The sequence below is a fragment of the Oratosquilla oratoria genome, unplaced genomic scaffold (assembly GCF_046742065.1).
Source record: "Oratosquilla oratoria isolate Oo_2021 unplaced genomic scaffold, ASM4674206v1 SCAFFOLD295, whole genome shotgun sequence".
NCBI lineage: Eukaryota > Metazoa > Arthropoda > Malacostraca > Stomatopoda > Squillidae > Oratosquilla > Oratosquilla oratoria.
Genome location: NW_027467646.1, coordinates 87,047 through 110,000, shown reverse-complemented (window position 1 = coordinate 110,000; position 22,954 = coordinate 87,047). Strand labels below are relative to the sequence as shown.

General features: G+C 40.8%; 1 protein-coding gene across 1 annotated transcript in view; it reads right to left on the bottom strand.

Annotated features, from left to right (window-relative positions):
* Positions 1–22,954, bottom strand: part of LOC143023058 (uncharacterized) — a gene marked incomplete at its 3' end in the record, with an annotated part of 55,822 nt that overhangs the window by 11,992 nt on the left and 20,876 nt on the right. Inside the window, 11 exon segments of the mRNA XM_076181529.1 lie at positions 1–5,011; positions 6,954–9,860; positions 12,770–12,998; positions 13,261–13,371; positions 13,628–13,712; positions 15,276–15,425; positions 16,099–16,280; positions 16,777–17,013; positions 17,212–17,347; positions 17,714–17,807; positions 22,094–22,280. The exon segment at positions 1–5,011 is cut by the window's left edge and continues 11,992 nt beyond it. Coding sequence (XP_076037644.1) covers positions 1–5,011; positions 6,954–9,860; positions 12,770–12,998; positions 13,261–13,371; positions 13,628–13,712; positions 15,276–15,425; positions 16,099–16,280; positions 16,777–17,013; positions 17,212–17,347; positions 17,714–17,807; positions 22,094–22,280 — 9,329 coding nt within the window.

Sequence of the window (22,954 nt, the reverse complement as noted above, 5' to 3'; positions counted from 1 at the left end):
TACAGACTGTGTGTCAATAGAATGCTCACCTGACACACTCTTGTTTTCAACTGGCTTATCTTTGGTACAGCTTAACAGCTGAGCAGCTAACACAGAAGTACTTGCTGAAGAAGAGACTTGTACCTGACTGCATATTTCAGTAGCAACAGAGGAAGTTAAGTCACAAGTCTGAGGTGACTGAGATATCAATGTATTCCCTAATATACTTGATGGTTTTGAAGAATTCTGATTAGTTTCTACCTGAAAATCTGTATTAGATGAAGCTCCTTCATTGATACCTAAAGAATTATTACTCAGAGCAATGAGAGAATCTTGGTTAGCTGTTGGCTCTGTATCAGATACGGGTAGATTTGCACTATTAATATCAAAGCTAAATATTAGGTGTTGATTTTCTTTCTCTTTGCTCTTGATATCAATTGTCATCTCTTCATCTGGCTGCCCCTTTTTGTCTTGTTTCTGATTCACATTTTCCTCTAACAAAGAATGAGCTTCCTGGAAAAGATTATCTTCCTTGACAGTAGTTGGACTTGATTCTTTGGAGACATCTGGAAGGTCATCATTTTCATCGCCATCTAAACTGAATAAGGATCTCTTCTGCAAGACTGAAGCTGGCACCTTGACTGGTTCACTGGCCAAAGAACATGCAGACAACACTGAAGGTGGGGCTGGACTAAGCAACATAAAATCTGTCACACTTTCCTTCTCTGCCCCTTTATCACAGGCTGGAGAAAGCAGACTATCTGGTTTTGAGAGTTCTTTTTCCTCAGAACCTGTAGTTACTTTTGATGGAGCACTAGATCCAAAATGAAGTACCTGAGGGCTATCAGTTACCGACCTTGGAGTGTCAGCCACCTCATTATCATGCTGCAAGGTAGAACTGTGATCTATGGCTTCCACAGAAGCGGGTGTCATTGGCTGTGGGCTGAATATTGAGCTAATGCCACTGACATTGGCTGATGGTACTGAATTCTTTACATCTTGCCTTTTATCTGGGATGTGGACTTCAACATCCTTTTCAGCTGGAGTACCAGGGTCCTTCTTTCCCTTTGACTTTTTGCTAACTGATGAAGCTTCATCATCCGATGGGGAGAAAAGACCACTACTGGCATCTTGCGACTGAAGTCGAAGGCGAGAAGGCACACTCTTTGGTTCTAAGAATGAAATATTGACAGAATATACATGTGATTTAGATGTTCTGTAGGACTGTGCTGAATGCACTGGAGTTTGCGGCAGAGGACTAAGCATTGGGCCTGGTGCTGAGGGCAGAACAGGCATTGGACTTGGGGATGGGCTACTGCTGGGCCCATAATTTATTGAATGAAGTGGAGTAGGAGCCATTGGGCTCATTAGAGGTCCTGGAGCTGAAGGAAGGACTGGCATAGGACTGTACGCTAACTCTGACCTTGAAGAAGAACCACCGAAAGGTGAAGCTAGTGATTCTTTAGCACCATCTATATTTACCGGTGTATCAGGGATATGAGCTGGTGTTCTACCTATAGGACTTAATATTGGATTGACCGACATACTTGTTGGGGTAAAAGGCATATGTGTCGGGGTTTCACCAATAGGACTAACCATTGGCCCAATACTTGTAGGAAGCGGAGGTAGAGGACTCATGTTTGGCAAGACAGGCGAGTCGCTGGGTGCATAGGCAGGAGTCTTTGGCATAGGGCTCATGAGGGGTCCTACAGATGGATATACTGGCATGGGACTCATGAATGGATGTGGTGGCAAATCATCATCACTCTCACTGAGGTGTGTAGGAGGTATTGGACTAACTACATTTCTTGGAGGGGGAGGAACAAGAAACTTGCTCCTTTCCTTTGGTTCAGAATCTAAGTTCAATTCTGCTGGAGCCTGAGGAACATGACATGGAGTCTCTGGCATTGGACTCATCATAGGCCCAAGCCCAGTTGGAAGTGATGGTAGAGATGGCACAGGGCTAACAGACGAGAGAGAGATGTCATCATCATGAGGCGTCATAGGCATTGGACTCATGATGGGTTCTGGAGCTGATACAATGGGGTACATTCTCTCCTTGGCAATTGATGATACTGCCTTGTCAGTTCTACTTGTAATTCTAGAGCCTGAGTTATCAAGAGCTTTACTGGGTGAAGGATGAGAGGATGACAGAGGAAAGTTGCCTGCTGAGGAGTGAACAGGAGTCTGAGGAATTGGACTCATTATGGGACTTGGAGCAGAATGATACCTCAATGCTGCTGAAAGACCTGAGCTACACGAGTCCACGTCTTTCTTTCCACCTATATTATTCTTAAGTGATACTGATTCTGAAATGGGCTTAGTCTCAGATGGTACTCCACTGTCAACAGGAGATGGAAGATTTTCTTCAGAGCCTGTTGGTGAGGTGTTTGGTGCTGGTGTTCTTGGCATTGGGCTCATAAGGGGAAGACTGGGCTCCACAAATGGTAAAGGAAAGGAATCTACTGATATTCTTCTTCCAGGGGGGGAAGAAAATAAACTATTAACCTGTCCAACAACCTTACGTGCACTTTGAACAGATGAACTTTTGCCTACAACTGTAGATGGGGTTGATACTTGGGTACCCCCTCCCCTCTTCAAAGGAGATTCAGTCTTCTTCTTCTCTTTTTCTTCATTATTACCTTTGGACTCTAAAGGATCTCTTCTCCCATATGACCTCTCTCTACTATTTACATTTCTTGAACTTTCAGACTGCTTTTCCATTTGAGAAATAGGTCTTTTAAGGTCATCTTTACCAGACAATTTTTCCTGATAGCCTTGCCTTGATGGATGTTTCGAATTAGATGATGGTGAAGCCTGTGGTGGGGCACATGTGGATGGCTGAAGTGGATCACGTAGAGGTGGCTGGTTGGGGGCACGTATGGGTGGCTGATGAGGGGCACGTATGGGTGGCTGATGAGGGGCACGTATAGGTGGCTGATGAGGGGCACGTATAGGTGGCTGATGTGGGGGACAAGCAGGTGGCCTAGGAAGGTCTTTGGAAGCCATTTTTCCCATAGTATCATCGAAAGGAGATGGTTTTGCTCTTGACCTTGAGGGCACCACGGCATGCCTGGTACTCTTTCTCAGAGGAACATGATCCTTCTCAATATCTGTCTTACCAACTTCCCCTTCCTGATCATTCTGGTTCAGAAATCTGCTCTTCTTCAAGTCAGCATTGGTATTTTGATTAGAATTCTTATCTCTTACATTCGATTTCGAAGGGGTTTTCTTTAAATCCACATTCTCAACTGGTTTACTAACACTGGGAATTCTTGGTTCAACCCCCCTGTCTTTTGGAATGGGTCCCCTTTCCCTTTGTGAAACTGATGATTGTTTCTTTGCTTCAGTGTGACCAGGACTAGGCATTCTTGGAATGTTTTCCCTTGACCTGTTTGAACCTGACTGTTTTCCCATCCTCTGTCCAGTACTTCTGTGGGTTTGGTCTGAACCATAGCTGTCTCTCTGCTTAGCCTCTTCTTTTCTTGAGCCATGTGCTCCTGATCTAGCTTTGTCCTGTACCGAGGCCTGAACTTTAAGTTCCGGATTTTCAGAAGCCTTGGGTGTGTGCCTCTCCGAAGTATCTTGCTTTGTGTTATCCTTTTTTGAAGCCTTTCCTTCCTTGTTATGTTTCCCTTTGTAATCTGAATCTGCAGACATTCCTTCATTCATCCCCACAAAATTAGATTCTCTATGCGAGCCATGTGACTGAGGAAATGGTGATGGGGACTGGGCTGGAGGTCGAGGTGGTTGAGGTGGAGGAGGATGAGCTGTAGGTGCAGGAGGCAGCAATGGAGCAGGTGGTGGTGCTGGAGGAGGAGGAGGAGGAGGAGGAAAGGACACTGGGGAAGAAATATCACATTGTACAGGACTACTACTTCGTCCAGGTGTCATTGGCCTTTCAGATGGACTACTTGGAAGAAAATAGTCAAAGCTAAATTCTGTTTCCATGGGTTTTCTGCTATGGCTATTAATATTCTGCTCAATTCTATCCGGAAGCTGAAAAAGATCATCAAGGTCCCCACAGTTTCCTGGAGTTTTTGGTCGCTCAGGAGGACTGTTTAAAAAATCATAATAATAATCTTCCTGGGGTGACGACTTTTCCATGAATGATTTAACATTTAAATCAGATCTGTGGGACTTTGTTCCACTAGATCTAGAATTTTTGGTTTCTTTGGATTCATCACCATCAGAAGCAACAAGACCTCCTGGAGTCTGAGGTCTTTCTAGAGGGCTACCATCAAATTCAAAATCTAATATTGATGAACCTGGTTCTGCATCATTAAAAGAATTCTTTGGTGTGATGTGACCAGACAAGGAAGAAACTGGAGCCTCTCTGTTACTGACATCATGCACTGGCGGTGATGATCCAAAGAGCATTTCCATACGCTGATTATTTCTTTTTGTGGACCCCCCAAGACTCGAATCACTATTAGTTGATGGCACTGGCGAAGGATGACTAAGTGTGTCTTCAACTTGGTTCCTTGACTGTACCATTTCTGTACTGTCATGGTGCTCTAAAGCAGGACCCCCCGGGGTTGGGGGACAGTCAAACAACCCATACACATCAAACGATTCACCTTCCATCTCTTTTTTATTCATAACATGATCGCTAAGGGGCCTATTTTGTTTGGTACTACTGCTTGATACTGGTGCTACCTTTTGGTCACCATGAACTGGTGCTGCCAAGCTGGTAGTAACAGTATCATGATCTTGCAAAAAACTCCCAGGTGTTTGTGGTGGCAGATCAAAATAGTCTACATTACTAAACGGATCAGATTTGTTGGCGTCTTGAGACTTGGAAGTGAGACCTGTATACGAGAGTCGCCTACTCTGGGCAGCTGAGGCACCCTGTTTCCAAGGAACAGAACTCTGAGCATCTTTACTAAACAAACAACCTGACGACATTGCATGTACATCGCTTCTTGGGACACTGTGGGAATCCACCACATCAGCATCCAATGTTACTGATGTGTCCTGGGCAGAAGGCTCACCAACAGCATTTGATGGACATGAGCTCTTTGACTTCCCACTAACATTCAAAGAAAAAGAAAACAAATCTGTAAAACCATCTTACCATATGGGTACAAATTTTGGACAAAAAAATATATAAAGCATTAAACATATTACATGTAGGAAAATAAAATTCTAAACTAAAGAAATACATAAATAAAAAATAAAACATAAACTACATACATAGTTTACATACATATACCAAAAGGCCCTTTCCCTTATAAGGGAGTGGCCAAGTCAAGGCATACATCCACCCTTCACCTTTCCCACACCCTTTTGCCGTCCTTTCTTAGCCCCTTGTTGATAAAGGGTCAAAGATCCATCCCCCACTCACTACTCAGATCAGAAGTAATGCAGCAAGACATAGTACCACCACAGCAGGGTCCAACAGCCAAAGTTGGTTTACCCCTACTGTTTCATTACATGGCAACCTCCCCACTCATCCACTCAGGAATTTACTGAATAGAAAAAAGAAATCTCTTCAAGTCACATAAATTTATCTTCCATTCACAACCACTCACTCACATCTATCCTTTGCCCTCTCCTTTCCCTCCTCAACAGACATTTCCCCTGTATCCAAAGTCCCTTCCACCCTACCCTTCCATCATCATTCTCTGCCTTCCATATTTTTTTTACTAGTCTTTGTACATTTACTTCCCACAGGTTCAAATCATTCTAGTATTCTTTGATCAACCCTATCTGCCAGCTCATTTTATCACTCTTGCTCTCTGCCCCACCTCTTCATTTCTTACTCTACTGAACCTCGTAGCACCAACTACACTTCTTAAATTTTTTCACCTCAAACACAGACACTCCTCCTTTCTGCCTCTACTCTATAATCTACATCCACCCCCAATCCTCCATTCCCTGCTACATGTGACTCTAAATATCTAAAGTTCTTCACATCCTCCAGCCTCCCTTGTTTAAGACATACCTCCAACTCACTGCCACTCTCTCCCATTGCACATCTCATCACCTTATTTTTCTCCACATTTCTTTTCAGTACTCTCATCTCATATACCCTCCCAAACTCTGCCACTAGCTACCTCCGACCCTATGACCCAGCCACTAGAGCAGCGTCACATGGAAACAAACTGGCTCACATCCCCTCCCTTCCAATCTTAATTATCAGCTCCAAACCCTCACCCATCACCCTCATATTTATCTGCCATATCATCCCATTCATGTACACACTGGAAAACCATGGTGGCATTACAATACCTGGTGCACCCTCACCTTTACTTTAAATCATTCATTCTCCATTATCTACCCTAACACAAGCTTTGCTACATGTATGTGTATTCACCTCACCTCGGATCTGCTGCAGTCTCTGTCGAGACAGCCAGACACCACCCTACGGCAGTGAGCTCAGAGCTCCTTATTAGCCGATCTCTGGGTAGGTCTGAGACCACTCACACACCACACACCAGGACAGCAAGGTCACAACTCCTTGACTAATGTCCCGTACCTACTCGCTGCTAGGTGAACAGGGGCTACACGTGAAAGGAGACAAACCCAACTTATCTCCGCCCGACCGGGGAATCGAACCCCGGTTCTCTGGCTTGTGAGGCCAGTGCTTTACCAATCCGCCACCGAGCCGTGTGTGTGTGTGTGTATATATATATATATATATATATATATATATATATATATACACACACACACATACACATATACACTCATACATATACTGAAAGACCTTTTCCCCAGTAAAAGCCAAGTAGCCAGCCAAGACATGCACCCAACCTTCACTCATCCCTCATCCATCCACAGTCCATTTGTTTTCCCTTATATCTTAGTTCCTTGTGCTCTACTACTCATGTAAGAATTTCTGACTGCCCTCAACCCCACTTCCCTTTCTCCCCATCATTCATCTGCACATCCCACAATGCATTCCTGACAAACCTGTCATTAGATACATTACCATGAAAAAAACATAAACAAATAAACTTTACACTTACCTTGTAGGTGAAAGGCAGTTACTTCTCCTATCCCGATCTCTTCTTCCTTTTCTATCATGCTTTGTATTCTTGGAATTCATAGGAGCAGTATGAGCTGGCTTTCCAAAGTGGTCCTTTCCATTTTCACAACCATGCATGTTATCAGACACCCCAGCACTGACACCACTAGTCCTCTTTGAACCGTCTCTCTTTTCATGACGCTGCGACACTGTTGTATTCCTCTGCATTTCACTTCTGAGAACATTTTTATCTCTTGTCAACTCAGCCCCTGTAGTCCTATTTGTTGCAGGATAAGATGAAACCTGGGGCAATGAATGTGAGGTGACAAGCTCTGAGCTTGAATAAATAGTACTGGAAGGCATGGAAGAACTTGCTGATGTAACATTTCCTTCTACTGCAAATTTTTCTGAATGAATCATTTCCCCATCAATAGGGCTTAATATGGAGTCAATTCCATCAACAAAAGTAATATCAAAAGCTTCTTTAAGTATATCACTTCCCTTCACTTTACTTCCTGCAGCAGCAGTAGTGGATACTGGTTGGGATGCCATGTTCTTCCCATTTCTCAAAAGAATTTCATTATCAGACTCATCAGATATTGGAGAATAAACACTTGTGTTGGAATCTTGGCGAACCAGTGGGGGTATTGGGCCCTTCCTGGCACCTTCCATTTGCTTTGAAGGGCCTGCTCTTTTCTGTTTCTGTGAACCATGCTGATGAGCACTGGTATGTGCTAGGTTCTGAGCATTATTCCTGGAGTAACTTGAAGGTTCAGCTAAATTTTGTGAATGAGATTTGGAGACTGTATTTGCATGATCTTGTGCTTGAGTTGGAACTTGTACTGCAGGATGTGTGTGTGACCTTGATGAAGGGGGAACCATCACATACGTTTCTTGATTCTGACTTTGAGTCTGTACTACAGCAAGATTACCACTAGCAGGTGGAACTAACAAGTTATCTGAGGCAAATACCAACTGAGGAGAATTCAGCCCTTCAACATTCACATGTTTGTTAGTGATGAGAGCTGGAATCACAAGTGAATTTCCAATACCAGGGACCATATGAGGGACCACAACATCAGTCAATGGAATAACATTCACTGGATTGGAAGAACTTGTTACTGTGGACCCTGTGGCAGCTGCATGTGACTGTTGGTGAGGATGATGACCTCTCTGTTGATTGTGTTGAGATAAAACTTGACCTCTATGTTGCTGCTGCTGCTGCTGATGATGATGCTGTTGTTGCTGTTGCTGATTTTGCTGTTGCATTTGCTGTTGATGATGTGACGGCTGATTTCGCTGTTGCTGGTTAGAGTTTCTGTGTTGATGTGGGGTGTGGGGCTGTAATCTCTGCTGTTGATATGATGGGTGACCCCTTTGTTGATGTGGTGGTTGTTGTTCTCTCTGTTGTGAATGGTGGGATGGTGCTTGGCCCTTCTGGTGCATGTGATGTGACCCTGCATTTCTTGATTGATTCCTCATAGGTCTCCCTTTATAATTTGGAGCTTGAGACCCAGATCTTGAGGGTGCACCATCATACTTTATTTGTCTATTTTGTTGTGAATGGCTTGGGTTTGACCCACTTGGCTTAGGCTGGTCTGAAAATGGTTGACGTCCCTGTGACTGAGTTGTGGCATGTCCAGACTGCATAACATGTACGGGCTGACCCTGACTGTATGATGGACTGTAACTTGCCTGGGGTAAAATTTTTGAGAGATCTTGAGAGGACATACCCATGAAATCTGGCAAGTCTCCAAGGATATCAATAGCTGATGATTCAGATGGCATTGCAGATGTTGCTGTGGAAACAGTTCTTGCAGTACCGTACTGTGCAACAGATGCATATGAACTACTTGATGGTGGCAAATGCGGAGCACTAGCCTGGCTAATATCCTTATTTCTCTTCAAAAGGTTTTCACGCAATAGTTCTCTTGTTTCAGACTGAGCATGCTGCTGGGTCCTCTGTTGCTGATGTTCCTGAAAGTGATGAAGATTTGGCTGTTGGCGAGATTCTTGCTGATGGTGACGGTAGTGCTGCTGTTGCTGGGACTGATGTTGTCTTTGATATGAGTGGGTAGATCCTCCTCTTCCACGACCACCACCTCCCATCTGCTGACTATGTGGATTTATGGAAGACGAGCGCCGATGTCCAGAATTCCGAGCTAAAACATCATTTGCACCATCAAACTGAGGTATAGTCCACTCATCTCCACTACTATTTCCATCACTACCACATTCATCTATATTATCACCTGATTTTCTCGTGGAGTCTGAACAAGATCCACCATCACCATCCCCAACATCCACTGAAACTCTCCCCATACTTTTTTCCGAGTGACTACTTCCACTTCCATCATCACTCTGAGAGTCTTTGGTTGCACAGGTTACTGACAATGCATAATCTACAGAACTTGATACGATAACAGTATTTTCTGATCTAGACGCATCACTTGTACTGATACCTGTACTCTTTTGTCTTTTAAGAATATAATTTACACTGTCTAAAGTACTACTAACTGATTGACTATCATAGACATTATTTTGTCCTATCACTTGTCTTTGCATACGAGGCAGTGATGTCTGGTAACTGCTGGCAACGTTACAAGTTTTAAAATGAGACATATCCTCATACAGAGTAGCTATTCCTCCCTCTTTCACTTCAGCATTGCAGAACACTGAATATGGCACTAAATTGCTCGAGCATTGTGTTGTCCAGTTATGATTGTCCTCACTAAAACAAAACTTTTTAAACAAAGTAGTTTCATTGTTTTCCAATTCATAAATGTTTCCATCATCACTACACACTGTCTTATATGTTGCTACACAAACATCATCTATTGCACCATCAAGCTGTGGTAAACTCATGTTCACAGTTCCCAGGATGTCTTCGATGTCAACTTGATTCAACCTGCAAACAAATCAGAAAAATCAATAAATGAACTCAAATCAAGCGATATTATTTCAATCAATCCACTGCACCAGGTCTCTCTAGTAGAAGACCCACAGCTCCCAAGTAACCACAAACCACCACCAGATTGGCCCAAAAGTAACTCAAAGAATACTGTTTTTGTCTTGGGAGGACTAGAGTAGTACAGTGTGGGATGAGGCATTTTGTATCTTCTGTGGAGTGATTTCATCTGGGACAATTTGCTTCTGTGGCCAGTCCTATTTGATACTAGTAGTATTTTAAACCTGGACCAATCAATCAATCTGTTGCCCTTTATCTCTCTTGCAGATCTGCAACTTTCAGGTAACTGGCAACAGCCTCCAGGTGGGACCATAAGCCTCTAGGGGAAACTGTAATATGTTGTTGTCTAGAGACTGTTAGTGTGGAGCATTGTAGTATGAGGTGTTCTATGTCCTCTATGTGATGGTTGCATCTGGGGCAATTTGAATCTGTGTTGGTACTGTTTTTAATGCTGGATGGTGTTCTCAGCACAGGCATGATTGTGTGGTTCTAGCTTGTTGTGGGATGAATTTCTCTGTACGGCTGATGTATGTATATTTTTTTATATATTACAGTACATGTGATAGGTTGTAGTATATATTTCAGTAGTATGATGTTGGTTTTTGTTTTGTTTTTTTTCCAACTGGTTATGTGTGCATTATGTTATGGGAGGGATGCACACGATTGAGGCTTCTTGCATAAAGCTGTGTGCCCATCATTTTCATGTGATGTTCTATTGAGAGGACTTTGGTTTATGTATGTAAATATTCTTTCTTTTTAGGAATATCCCCTTTTGGGGCTACAGGTAGTAGGACTCCTAATCCCATCCCCCGTCCCTTTTTTGTCACCTTTAACGACTCAAGTGGAAATACTTGGTGGCAGTATTCTTTTGCCCCCACCACATCCAGGAGGTGCCAAGATAGGAGGGAGGGAGGAGGGTGGAGGGGAGTGGAATATATGGGAAATGAAATGGGTGGGAGGGATTTCTATGCCTTTTTCTTTTTGGCTACCCCCCATGTAAGGGGGCAAACAGCCTTTGGTATATGTATGTATGTATGCAAATATTCTGTTTGGGTTGTTTTGGTACATCCTGGTATTATTGTTCATGTTTTGTTTTGTATAGTCAGTGTGATAATATCATAGTGCAGGGCATCATAGTGTAGTGGCATCCCCTGACCAGCAGTGACACTTCCCGTACAAGGGTCCTTTCATATGACCAACAAGGCCCCTTCTCATACTTATACTAGGCATGGCAGCATTTTCAACCTGTGTAGTGAAAGACACTCTCCCACACTGGCAGTTACTCGTTAGACTTCTTTCGCACATGACGTATCCCAACTCTGTACGCATAACCTACTGATTAATGTGTAAATTTTCCTCCCCTTGTTTCACTGTTGCCTCCCCTGCAACATTGTTTGCAAACACAAACCTTCTCAATACTCTTTCATCAACCACATCTCCCAACTCCCTTTCCACCCGTTCTCCTCCTCACCTCCTCATTTCTCACTCTTTTCAGTATAGTAACCCCTATCATACTTCTCAGGCACCTCATCTTAAACACATTCAAACTCCTCTCTTCCTTTCTTATGTTCCATGTTTCTGCCCCATACAGTGCTGTCAGTACAATCATTCCTTCATACAATCTCCACTTAGCATCCATTCCCAAATGTCTACTTTCATTAGCTTTTTAATCCTACCTCTACCTCCACTCTTCCCTTTCCTGCTACATTTGCACCCAAGTATCTAAAACTATCCACTTCCTCTAGTCTCTCTCCCTTAATACTCACTTCCAGTCGGCTACCACTTTCTCCCCTAGTACATCACATCACCTTACTTTTACCTATATTTATCTTCAATTTCCTTCTTTTGCAAACCTTCCCAAACTCTGTCACTAACTTCCTCAATCCCTCCTCTGATCCTGCCACAAGCGCAGTGTCGTCAGCAAACAACAACTGGCTTATCTCCCACTTTCCTCCATTAAATTTTTAACCATCTCCAATCCCCGACCCATTACCCTTGCATTTACCTCTCACAGCACCTTATCTATGTGTAGATTGAACAGCCAAGGCAACATAACACATCCCTGGCAAAGTCCCACATTTACCTCAAACCATTCACTCTCTTCATTTCTGATTCTAACACAAGCTCTACTACTCTCATAAAAACTCTTGGCTGCTCTTAAAAGCTTTCCTCCTATCCCATATATCTACAATACCTCACACAATGCCTTCCTGTCTACCCTGTCATAAGCCTTTTCCAAATCCAAAAAGGCCCACAAAAACATCTTTACCTTTTCCTACAGCTTTCTCACATATCTATCTCACCACAAATATCTGATCCACACAGCCTCTACCTTCCTAAACCCACACTGTTTCTCACCAATTACTCCTTCTGTTCCTTTCCTAATCCTCTCAATTAAGATCTTCCCACAAGCGTTCCCAACTACACTTCACAAATTGATCCCTCTGAAACTACTACACTCACACTTGTCCCCTTTTCCCTTTTAAAGTGGAAATATACAGGCACCTCTCCAGCCTTCCAGCACTCTACCCTCCCTTAAACAAACATTAATAACTTCACCAGCCAGTCCACAATCACTGTACCTCCTTTTTTTTTTTTAGACATTCTGCATGACACCCATCCAACCCAGGTGCCTTATATTCCCTCATCATCTTAACAACTACTTTCACCTCGTCTTTCCTTTTTTCCTCTCCATTTTCCTCACTCTTCACTGTCATTTTCTTAGCACTTCCCACTACAACTACCTTTCCCTCCATATCCTCCTTCACATTTAGCAACTCCCTAAAATTAATCTGCCCATCTTCATCTTACTGCCATAAGAGCTGCCACATTACTGCCATAATACATACTCATTCAATTTGTCTTCTGGTGACTTCTCTGGTGATTTACTACTCTCCTTTTGATCTTCTTTTGTACTGCTATCTTGACCTTCATCTTGAGCAGGGAGGATTGATTCCCAGATGATCTGTGTCATGTGACGTGTCTCTTCTTCTTCATTCTCCTCATCACAATGTTCCCCTGGGGCACCAGGTATTGCAGCTTGAGAGAGTTCCTTTGCTACTTCGACTCCATGGGAACCTGATAATAGCATTCAGAAAAGAATAATGTAATTTCAAATTAAGTTTAAGGAGGACCAACAGTCAGTGTATCCTAACTTCGTGCACGGGTGAATAACCTAACCCTTGTTAGAAAAACTATCAATATGACATGGAGGAATAGGAAGAGCAAGATGAGGACAGAGGAAAAGGTAAACCCGAAGAGAGCTAAGACAAATAAGACTTCCTATCTCCATTACATTAGTTTTAGCAATTCATTTACTTCAAATGCTAGTATTCTCTACCTGCAGATCTCTGTGTTGAGAGTATGGAATCATGGTCTTCTGGGTCAACGAGCTGGGATCCATCTGCCAAGCCAACCATAACATCCAGCAATTCACGGTCACAGGTATCCACTATAAGAACGTGAATTTATACAATGTATAACTACCAGAAGTTTAGTACACTTTGCAAAAAATAGCACAGATTCCTTGTCCACCAGTGTTGTAACTGTCAATGATGCAATTCAACCACCTCCCCCATCTTAGCACCTCTAGAGGTGAAGGGTCCACCCCACCCACCCCCATCACCAGCAAAGGCAATGCACCAAACCACAGCTATTCCACAAATGGTATAAAATTAAATAACAGATCAAAATTACAAAATACTTACTCCATTGTCTCTGGGATTTATGTTGTGACAGAGACAAAATTGTTTCTTCATCCACATGGCTATCATCTTGTAGAACTTCACTTCTCTGTAAAAGCAACAAATTGTAAGTCAGACAACAAATTACTTCTACATTTTCTTTTATGGTCTTCACAATAGCATTTGTTTTGTTTTTTCTAGGAATGTCCCCTTTAGGGCTACAGAGAGTGGGATGCCTAGTCCTATTCCCATCCCGTTGAATAGAGACTTCCTCTATCACAGACAAAATGATGTGTGGCTCTGGTCTGTAGGGCCACCCCATATAGACCCTAGAGTATCAGCTAGATGCTATTAAGCGACTTTTAACCCCACAATAACATGCAGCCAATACCCCAGACAGGGTTTTGGAAGGTGTGCAAAAGAAGGAAGTTGAAGATAAATATGGGTAAAAATAAGGTGATGAGATGTACAAGGGGAGGATGTGGCAGAAATTGGAAGCGAGTATTAAGGGAGAGAAACTGGAGGAAGCAGATAGATTTAGATACTTGGGTGCCAACGTGGTGGAAAAAGGGAGGAGTGGAGGTGGAGGTAGAATGTAGATTGAGAGAAGCAAGTAAATGCCTTGGGGGATTAAATAGTGTATTGAGAAATACATATTTGGGAATGGATGCTAAAAGGAGATTATATGAGGGGGTGATTGTGCCAACAGCACTGTATGGGGCAGAAACATGGGACATAAATGAGGAAAAGTAGAAATCTGTTTGAGATGAAATGCCTGAGAAGTATAGTAGGGGTTACTAGGCTGGACAGAGTGAGAAATGAAGTGAGGAGGAGAGCAGGGGGTGGAAAGGGAGTTGGGAGAAAGGGTTGATGAAAGAGTATTAGGATGGTATGGACACATGGAAAGAATGAGTGAAGAAAGATTAGTAAAAAAGATGGATGGATGGGGTAAAGGGGTATTTGGAGAGAGGGGAATGTCTGTTGAGGAAGGAAGGGAGAAGACAGAAGATAGGAGCAAGTAGAGAATGGTTGTGTAGGGATGATGCTGTGATGCATGGAAGGGAGTTGGTGGGGGATGGGGGTATGTGTGAATATTTTGACATAGCCCAAAGGGATCTCTCCCAGTCCTCTTTTTCTGCATGAGTAAACAGAAAGGGGGGGAGTCACCGGTTAAATGAAGCGGCTTTGATGTGGATGCACTGTCTTGCTGCATTGCTTCAGACCCCAGGCAGTGGGCCAGATGCAGAGATGACCTGTCATCCACAGAGAGCCAAGAAAAGAGGGAGGGAGGGGTAGAGAATGAGAGTGGAGTGTATAGGGATGAAATGTGTGGGAGTGGATTTATGCCTTTGACTTTGGCTACCTTCCTTGTAAGGGGGAAAAAGCCATTGGTATATACTGTATATGTATTTATGTACAATAGTATTTGTGAGGATAGTGTTGTTGGTGAAAATTATACTTTGAACAGGCACAAACTTCATATACTACACTATTCTACTCTATATACCAAGGGCTTTTCCCCCCTTACCAGGGAGGTAGCCAAGTCAAAAGGCATATACCCACTCATTCCACTCCTCTCCATCACCCTTTCCTCCCTTTAATCTTAGCTCCTCATGGATGACAGGTCATCCCTGTATACACTACACAATTTTGGTAAGCACCTCATACTCACCTGGATACACACTGGAGTTGGATTGATGGTTTCGTCTGGATTTGAATGTTGGATTTCCATTGCAGGTTCAAGAACTGAATCATCTGGGGTTTCCTTTGGAAGACTCACACTCCTAGATGACTCTTCACTACTGGACACACTGACTCCCCTCTGTATGCAGATATAATGTGGTTTACACATCTAATAAAAGGAATCATTGCCAAGAGTTTCACTGACTGGAAGCATGCAGGCCTACAGTACCTAGCAACAGTGCCTAGACAAACCCCTAAGTCTCTTCTGGAAGACCCTAGTTTAGTCTGTGTTGTATTACTGCGGGTTATTTCTATGTCACTGGATAGTAGAAGGAAGAGATGGGGAACAGTTACAAGTTATCACTTCTCCTCATATAAAAATTGGATGATGTACTAAGTTAATTGAGAGAGAGAGCGATCTTAGGCACAGTAAAAAAAACAAGTTTCAGCCCCCTGGGCTGCACCTCCAGACATAGATGAGGGTGTTCATGGGGTTTCAAGACAAGATGTGGGGAGCTGAATCTCTCCAACATGTGTATATACAAGTATATACAAGTATATACACATACCTATCAAAGAGCTTTCTCCCCATATAATCATGCAGAGGGTAGCATGTGATTAAATATAAGACAAATGTACTATGTCTGTTTGTACCTGCATGGAGTGTGAATTTACCAACAACTTATTCCCATAATGTACTAATAGGGAGTGACCCTTGGCTCAGTGATTTGTCTGTAGTTTCAAGTAGCTGGAGGCACAGGTAACAGAATATCCAACAAGCATAGAAAAAGAAATATTCTCCTGCAACTTACCAAAGCAGCAACTTTAGCCCTCAAAAGAGCCTTATAATGCTTCTCTGAATCACTTGATTCCACCTTTGTTCTTTCAGGGGATGCTGGAGGTTGTAAGTCCTCAGCCTCTTCACCGCGGGCTCTCCTCCTTTCAATCTCATCCTCCCAAATATAAGCCAAACCAGGATTTGTGGAAGCACCAGCTTAAAATACATGGGATAAGGAAATTCAAGGAAGAGATCTTATTAAGCAATTCCAAATTTCCACCCACCATTAATTTCAAAATTAAATCTCAAAACCTAACTTAACCTGCAAGTACTGTGTATTCAACCATTCCCAGCATCTACAATTATTGAATATAAATCACAAATTAATCAACAGCTTTGGAAAATCTGTCACCTAGGTACAAATATCAATTGTATCCACTTATCATGCAAACCAAATTTACTAATAAATAAAAGGTGAATTTCTTTTACAAATGAAGATTAAGTACATGGTACAACTCAAGACATGTTTTCCGTCAAACATAAATACTCAGTTATCTACTTACCAGGTCCTTGGCTAACTGCCAAGATACAATCAAATAAAACAATTTGTACAATATTTTCAATAGGCGCATTTGAGAAAAAATATAAAAATAACAATTATTAATAATATCTACAAATATAAACTTAAAAAACAAAATGAAACAATACTCACATTTGACCTGGTGTCTGTTGACAATATCAGTATTCATGGCATCTACTTCAAGCTCACAAGTACTAATCTTCTTCACCTCCTCTGATAGCCATAGATGTGATGGCACAGTTTCTGCAGTCCACACTGCCATACTTGGTTTGATGGATACATTTAGACTTTTATCACTCTCTTCAGACAAACTGTGGAACTGTCTAGAACTCATTGATTGACTACCACTTTCTGATCCATCTTGCATTCCTTATAAACAGAGACAAATAATAAAAAACAACACTCAAAATTATGGAACTAAAAGCCTATACAAAATTCATCTAAATAAGACATTAAGTATACAGCTTGTTCCTTCAAATGATATTTTGTAAGCCATATCACAACCAAGATCATAAATGGTATGATGGTTATCATACACATGAACATCAATAACTTGGTTTCTCTTACCTTCTGCACGTCTAAATTTACACGAGCTTAAGTGGAGGAGGTTCATACCATGAAGATTATGGTCCATGAGGAACTGCAGCACATAAGGCACATGAGCCTCATGAGGTTGATAAACCTTACTGTGTATAACACCATTCTGTGGACAATGACAAAAACTTAGACTTTAGTAACCTGGAATAGGAAAGTCATATTTCTTAATACTATTCTTTCACTTCAAAATAATATTGACTTGCTTTGAGAAAAGATGTGGTGTCCTAGGAATGACAAAGGGGCATATGATAGATCATCACATGTCAATTCCCCTACTCATTCACTTGAAATAATTTCGAGAACTAAAGTGCCAGACTGTATAGGTGCTATGATCATGTTAAACTTATTATGTAGGATGGGTTTTTGCTTCCTCTGGAATGGTAAATCACTTCATTACAGAAACCTTAAGTCATGCTACATCATCATCTTACTAAATGCCATCAGGACTTGATAACTTAACTTCACTACTTACTTGTAGAAGTTCTGCAGCTTTTTTAACAATATTAGGGTTATAGAAGAATATCTTCAAGAACTGATGCTCTTTTGCATGATAACCATAAAATGGTCTGTAAAATAAAATACAGAATACAATACAAATATAAATAAAAACTTTAAATTAGACACAAAAATCATGCACATTAACAAATTCATTATTCTTCATTTCATGTTGGATAACTAATTCAGCAATTCTTAGTAATATATATAGCAAGGAGAAGTAAGTATGAATAGTACTTTTTGTGGGATTAGCCTGTCGAGTGTTAAGGTGGTATATGTTGACAGGGGATCAGGAGAGGATTTTTTAAGTTTTACTATATTGTGGAACACGTTGCTAATGAATGGAATGTGGGTAGTCAGTAAAAAGTAGTCTAAAATTTTTCAAACAAGTAGCTGGGCATGCATGAGGATTAGGAATAATGAGCAAGTGATCCGAGGTGAATGTAAGGTTGTGTGCTGTTGCTCAACCTGTAGTATAGAAAATCTAATTATTAAGATACTTCCTTTTTTTTTCTTTCACATTTCCCAAAATCTTTCCTATCCACAATATCTAATGAAAGAGATCAAGACACAAGACATCCAAAAAGATAAGAACTATAAACAAGTACAAATTTGACTAAATCCAGATTAACTTTGGCATTTACAAAGCATTTTATGCTCAATGTAGGTCTATGGCCTAGAGCATAACACAAACTAAAGCTGTGATTGTGTGTGTATTTACCTAGTTGTATTTTGCGGGAGAAGAGTTATGCTCATGGTGACCCACTGTTGTATCTTTCCGCATCCATCTTTTTCTTAGTCATGTATAGTTTTAGCACTCAATGTTTCCTCTTTCAGTTTGTTCCAGATAGCTATTACTCTGTGTGGAAAACTATTCTTTTTCAGATCTCTTCTGTAACTGTCTTTCTTGTGTTTCTTCTCGTGTCATCTTGTATTTCTTCTGTCCCATTTTAGTAGGTTATCCCTATCAAGAATATCCATCCCTTTAATAATTATGTAAATGGTTATCAAGTCACCTCTTTCTCTTCTTTGTTCTAGGGTTGGTGGATTTAGTTTGTCCAATCTTTGTTTGTATGTCAAATTGCAAAGTGTTGGTGCCATCTTTGTCATTGCTCTTTGAATTCTTTCTAGTTTATTATTTATTTTTGGTACTAGGTGTCAAATAGAGATGCTGCATATTCCAATTTTGGTCTTATCAATGTAACTAGTATTTTCTGTACCATTTCTTCATCCATGTAATCAAAGGCCACTTTCATTTATCTTAATAAGTTAAAAGTTTCTCCAACTAATTTCCTAACATGTTTGCCTGGTGTCATGTTTGAGAGTTACTCCTAGGTCCCTTTCTGAGTTTACTTTTTTTACTTCCTTTGTACCAATTCTATATTGACCCGAGATTCTATTTTTGCTTTTTCCAAATTCCAAGTTACATTTCTTAATGTTGAAATTCACTTCACTCTTTTGACTCCATTTCCAGACTTTGTCCAGGCTTTCTTGAAAAGATTTGCAATCTTTCTCTGTACTTACTCTCTTCAATAGTTTCACATCATCTGCAATGAAATTCATATAACATTCTATACCTTCATCCATGTCATTTATGTAAATAACAAACATTATCGGAGCCAATACAGAGCCGTGGGGGACTCCACTTATCATATCTTCCCAATTTGATTTCTTGTCTCTAAGTACCACCCTCATTTTTCTTCTGTTCAAGAAATCTTTCATCCATTCCAATAATTTTCCTTGTATTCCGCCTATTATTTAAATATTTCTTAGTGTGGTACTTTGTCAAAAGCCTTTTGTAAGTCAAAAAAAGCACAATCTGCCCATCCATCTCTTTCTTGTATTATTTCTATCAATCTTGAGTAAAAGCATATTAAGTTTGTAGTACATGATCTTCCACTTCTAAATCCAAGTTGTTTAGGGTTTAGTATATTCTTCTCTTCCAAGTGTTTAATTCATTTATTTATAACAACTTTTTTGCATATTTTTGCAATTGTGCTTGTAAGGGATACCAGTCTATAATTTGTTGGATTTTGTCTCCTCTTTTATATATCAGTACAATATTTGCATTTTTCCAATCTTGTGGTACTTCTTCTTCTTTGAGTGAGAAGTCAATTATCTTGTGTATTTTATCTGTAAGTTCATCAATACATTCTTTCAATATCCAGTTCACTATTCCATCGGACCTATATGACTTTCTGACATCAAGGTTCTTTATTTGGTCCCTTATTTCTGTGTCACTGTTATTTTTTCATTTTGGGGGATCCTTCTCGCTATCCTTCATCCCAAATGTATAAGCTTTCAAATGTAAATACAAACCTAAAATGCCTGGTCATTACTTCAGCCACTTCTACATCATCTATATATTCTTTGTTTCCTTCACACAGTTTCACTATTTCATGTTTGTCTTTTAGTTTGTCATTTACATATCTAGATAGGGGTGAATGGAGAGGGGTTGTGTATAGATGATGCTGTGATGCATGAGGGGGAGTGGGTCGAGGATGGGGGGGTGAGGAAATATGTATTAGAAAAAATTTGACGCAGCATGAAAGGATTTCTCCCCATCTTCTCCTTTTCTGCATGGGGGGACGGAGAGGGGGGTCACCGAATTTATGAAGCAGCCTTGCTGTGGAGATGCTGTGTCTTGTGACACTGCTTCTGACCCAGGGCAATGGACAGGATGCAGGGATGACCCATCATCAAGGAGGTGCCAAGATAGGAGGGAGGGAGGAGGGTGGAGGGGAGTGGAATATATAGGAAATGGAATGGGTGGGAGTGGTTTCTATGCCTTTTTCTTTTTGGCTACCCCCCATGTAGGGGGAAAAAGCCTTTGGTATATGTATGTATGTATTTGCATATCTGTAAAATGGTTTAGGTTGGTCTTTGCATCTATATTATATCTTTTTTGTAGTTTCTTTTTTCCTCTCTACATATGTCTACATATTAATTTCTCAGTTTGAGGGATGTTCTTTCCTTTGATTACTTTAATCATTGTTTCCTTTGCATTCTCTTCTACCTGCTGTTGTACTATTTCTTTGAAAGAGATTTTTTTATTTTCACGTTCCTGTTTCCACTGATTTTCTATTTCAACGAGATCTGTCTCTTTGATTCTCCCATCTTGCCTCTTTGATTGATTCTCCCATCTTTTTAGTCACTGCTTGTAACTGTTCTTTGATCCCTTTCTTTAGTTCTTCGTTTTTGTTTCTATCCTCGTTTTCCTTTCTTTCATTTTCTCTTTTCATCATACTTAATTCACTTTTTAGATCATTTAACTCTTTGATTATCTCATCGTTAGTTCTGCGTAAGTTTGACATCTCTATTTGCAAAGCTCTATGGTCTATTTTTAAATCAATTAATTCATCTACCAAGTAGTTGATGTCTAGATTCCTTAGCACCCTGCTAACTCTAGTTTCTCTTTCTGTCTCCATAATTTTTTTTCTATTGCTCCCCTTTCCCTCTGAAATCCCGAAAATTTTTTACTTTCATTCTTTGGAATCATCTCCTTTAATCATAGTTCACTTTTTAGATAATTTAACTCTGATTAGTACGTAATTAGTTCTGCATAAGTTTGACATCTCTATTTGCAAAGCTCTATGGTCTATTTTTAAATCAATCAATTCATCTACCAAGTTGTTATGTCTAGAAGATTCCTTAGTGCCCTGCTAACCCTAGTTTCTCTTTCCATATCCATAATTTTTTCTATTGCTCCCCTTCCCCTCTAAAATCCCGAAAAAAATTACTTTCATACCTCGAAGTCATCTTCAGATTGACGCTTATACACATTCTCTTTGGGATCACTCTCAGTGGTGACTCCACTCTACTCGTATCTAATCCTCTCTTTGTTCCTTTGTTGATTCTTTTCTCTTTACTTTCCTCCATTTTGTGCTAAAAATTATCCTTTTTTCAAATACTGGATTAGATACCTTACTGGGCACTTAGAACATAACCCTACATCCCAAAAACAACAAGGCATTTTTCCTGATTCAGACAACAAAGCGCTAAGTCATGTGTGTGTAACATGTAGAAAGTTCCAATATTACATTCTTGATTTATCAACCAATCATGGTGCACCCAACAATCTGATCTTTTGATCACAAATTTTCATCTGATCCACAGCTCTGAATGTTCCCGTTACTATTCAATGTATATGTGTATGAAGTTGTATGGGAAGTGAAAATGAGCAGGCTTAGAATTAATGAGTAGGCATAGAATAAAAATTATAACTGTCATCTCGAATTCCACTAACTAGAAACCAGCACCCCTCTTACAAGCAGGAATGAGGCTTGTATACATGCAATTAATACTCATAGTATCCTTTGATTGAATAAACAATGTTGATTACTCTATAGATACTCACATTCCAGAAACAGGTGTAATTTTGTACACATGCTGTGCATTGCTGTTTGCATGACCAAGGGATATGTTGATGGCCCTGTCCAGTGCTCCAGCCAAGGAGTGAGGAAGCCTGGTCAGGGGCTCTCTGCCGTCATAAGGTACAACAACATATGGGAACACTCCATGGATGTGGACACATGCCTTCTGACCTGCAATCACAAAAAGTACAATGTCATAATTTGGCAGTCTTGTGCACTACATATTTTCATACAACTGTGAACTAATCCATATCAATCAATCATTCAGTTGCCTTAATTCCCTCTTGCAAGAGACACACAGCTCCCAGATAATGAACAACAGCCACCAGGCAGGTCCACAGATCACTAAAGGAAGAAATATTGTGTTGTCTATGGATTGTTAGTGATGGATGAGGTGTTCATTTATTTCAGTGTGTTGGTCACATCTAGGGCAGTCTGATTCTGTGGCCAGGCATATTCTGTATTGGTACTGTCTTAGAGCTTGATGGTGTCCTGAATGCAAGCATACAAGTATAGTTCTTACTTCTCTTGAGAGGATTTTTTCTGTGGGGCTGATGTTTTGGTGTGTGTGTGTGTGTGGGGGGGTTGGTATGAAGTGTAATCTGTCTTGAAGATCTAGTTTAGTGACATGGATGTGTACATGTTTTTGAATAGATGTATTACATGGTACAGGTGGATGGGTTCTGTATATGCTCGAGTAGTATATTTTTTTTCATCTAGTTTGTGTGATATAATGAAATGGGCCAGTTGGGCAGAGTTCTTGCATAGATATGTGTACCTCTCATTTTTATATGATAATCTATGGGAAGAACTTTAGTTTGTGTGTGCTGATGTCCTATTGGTGT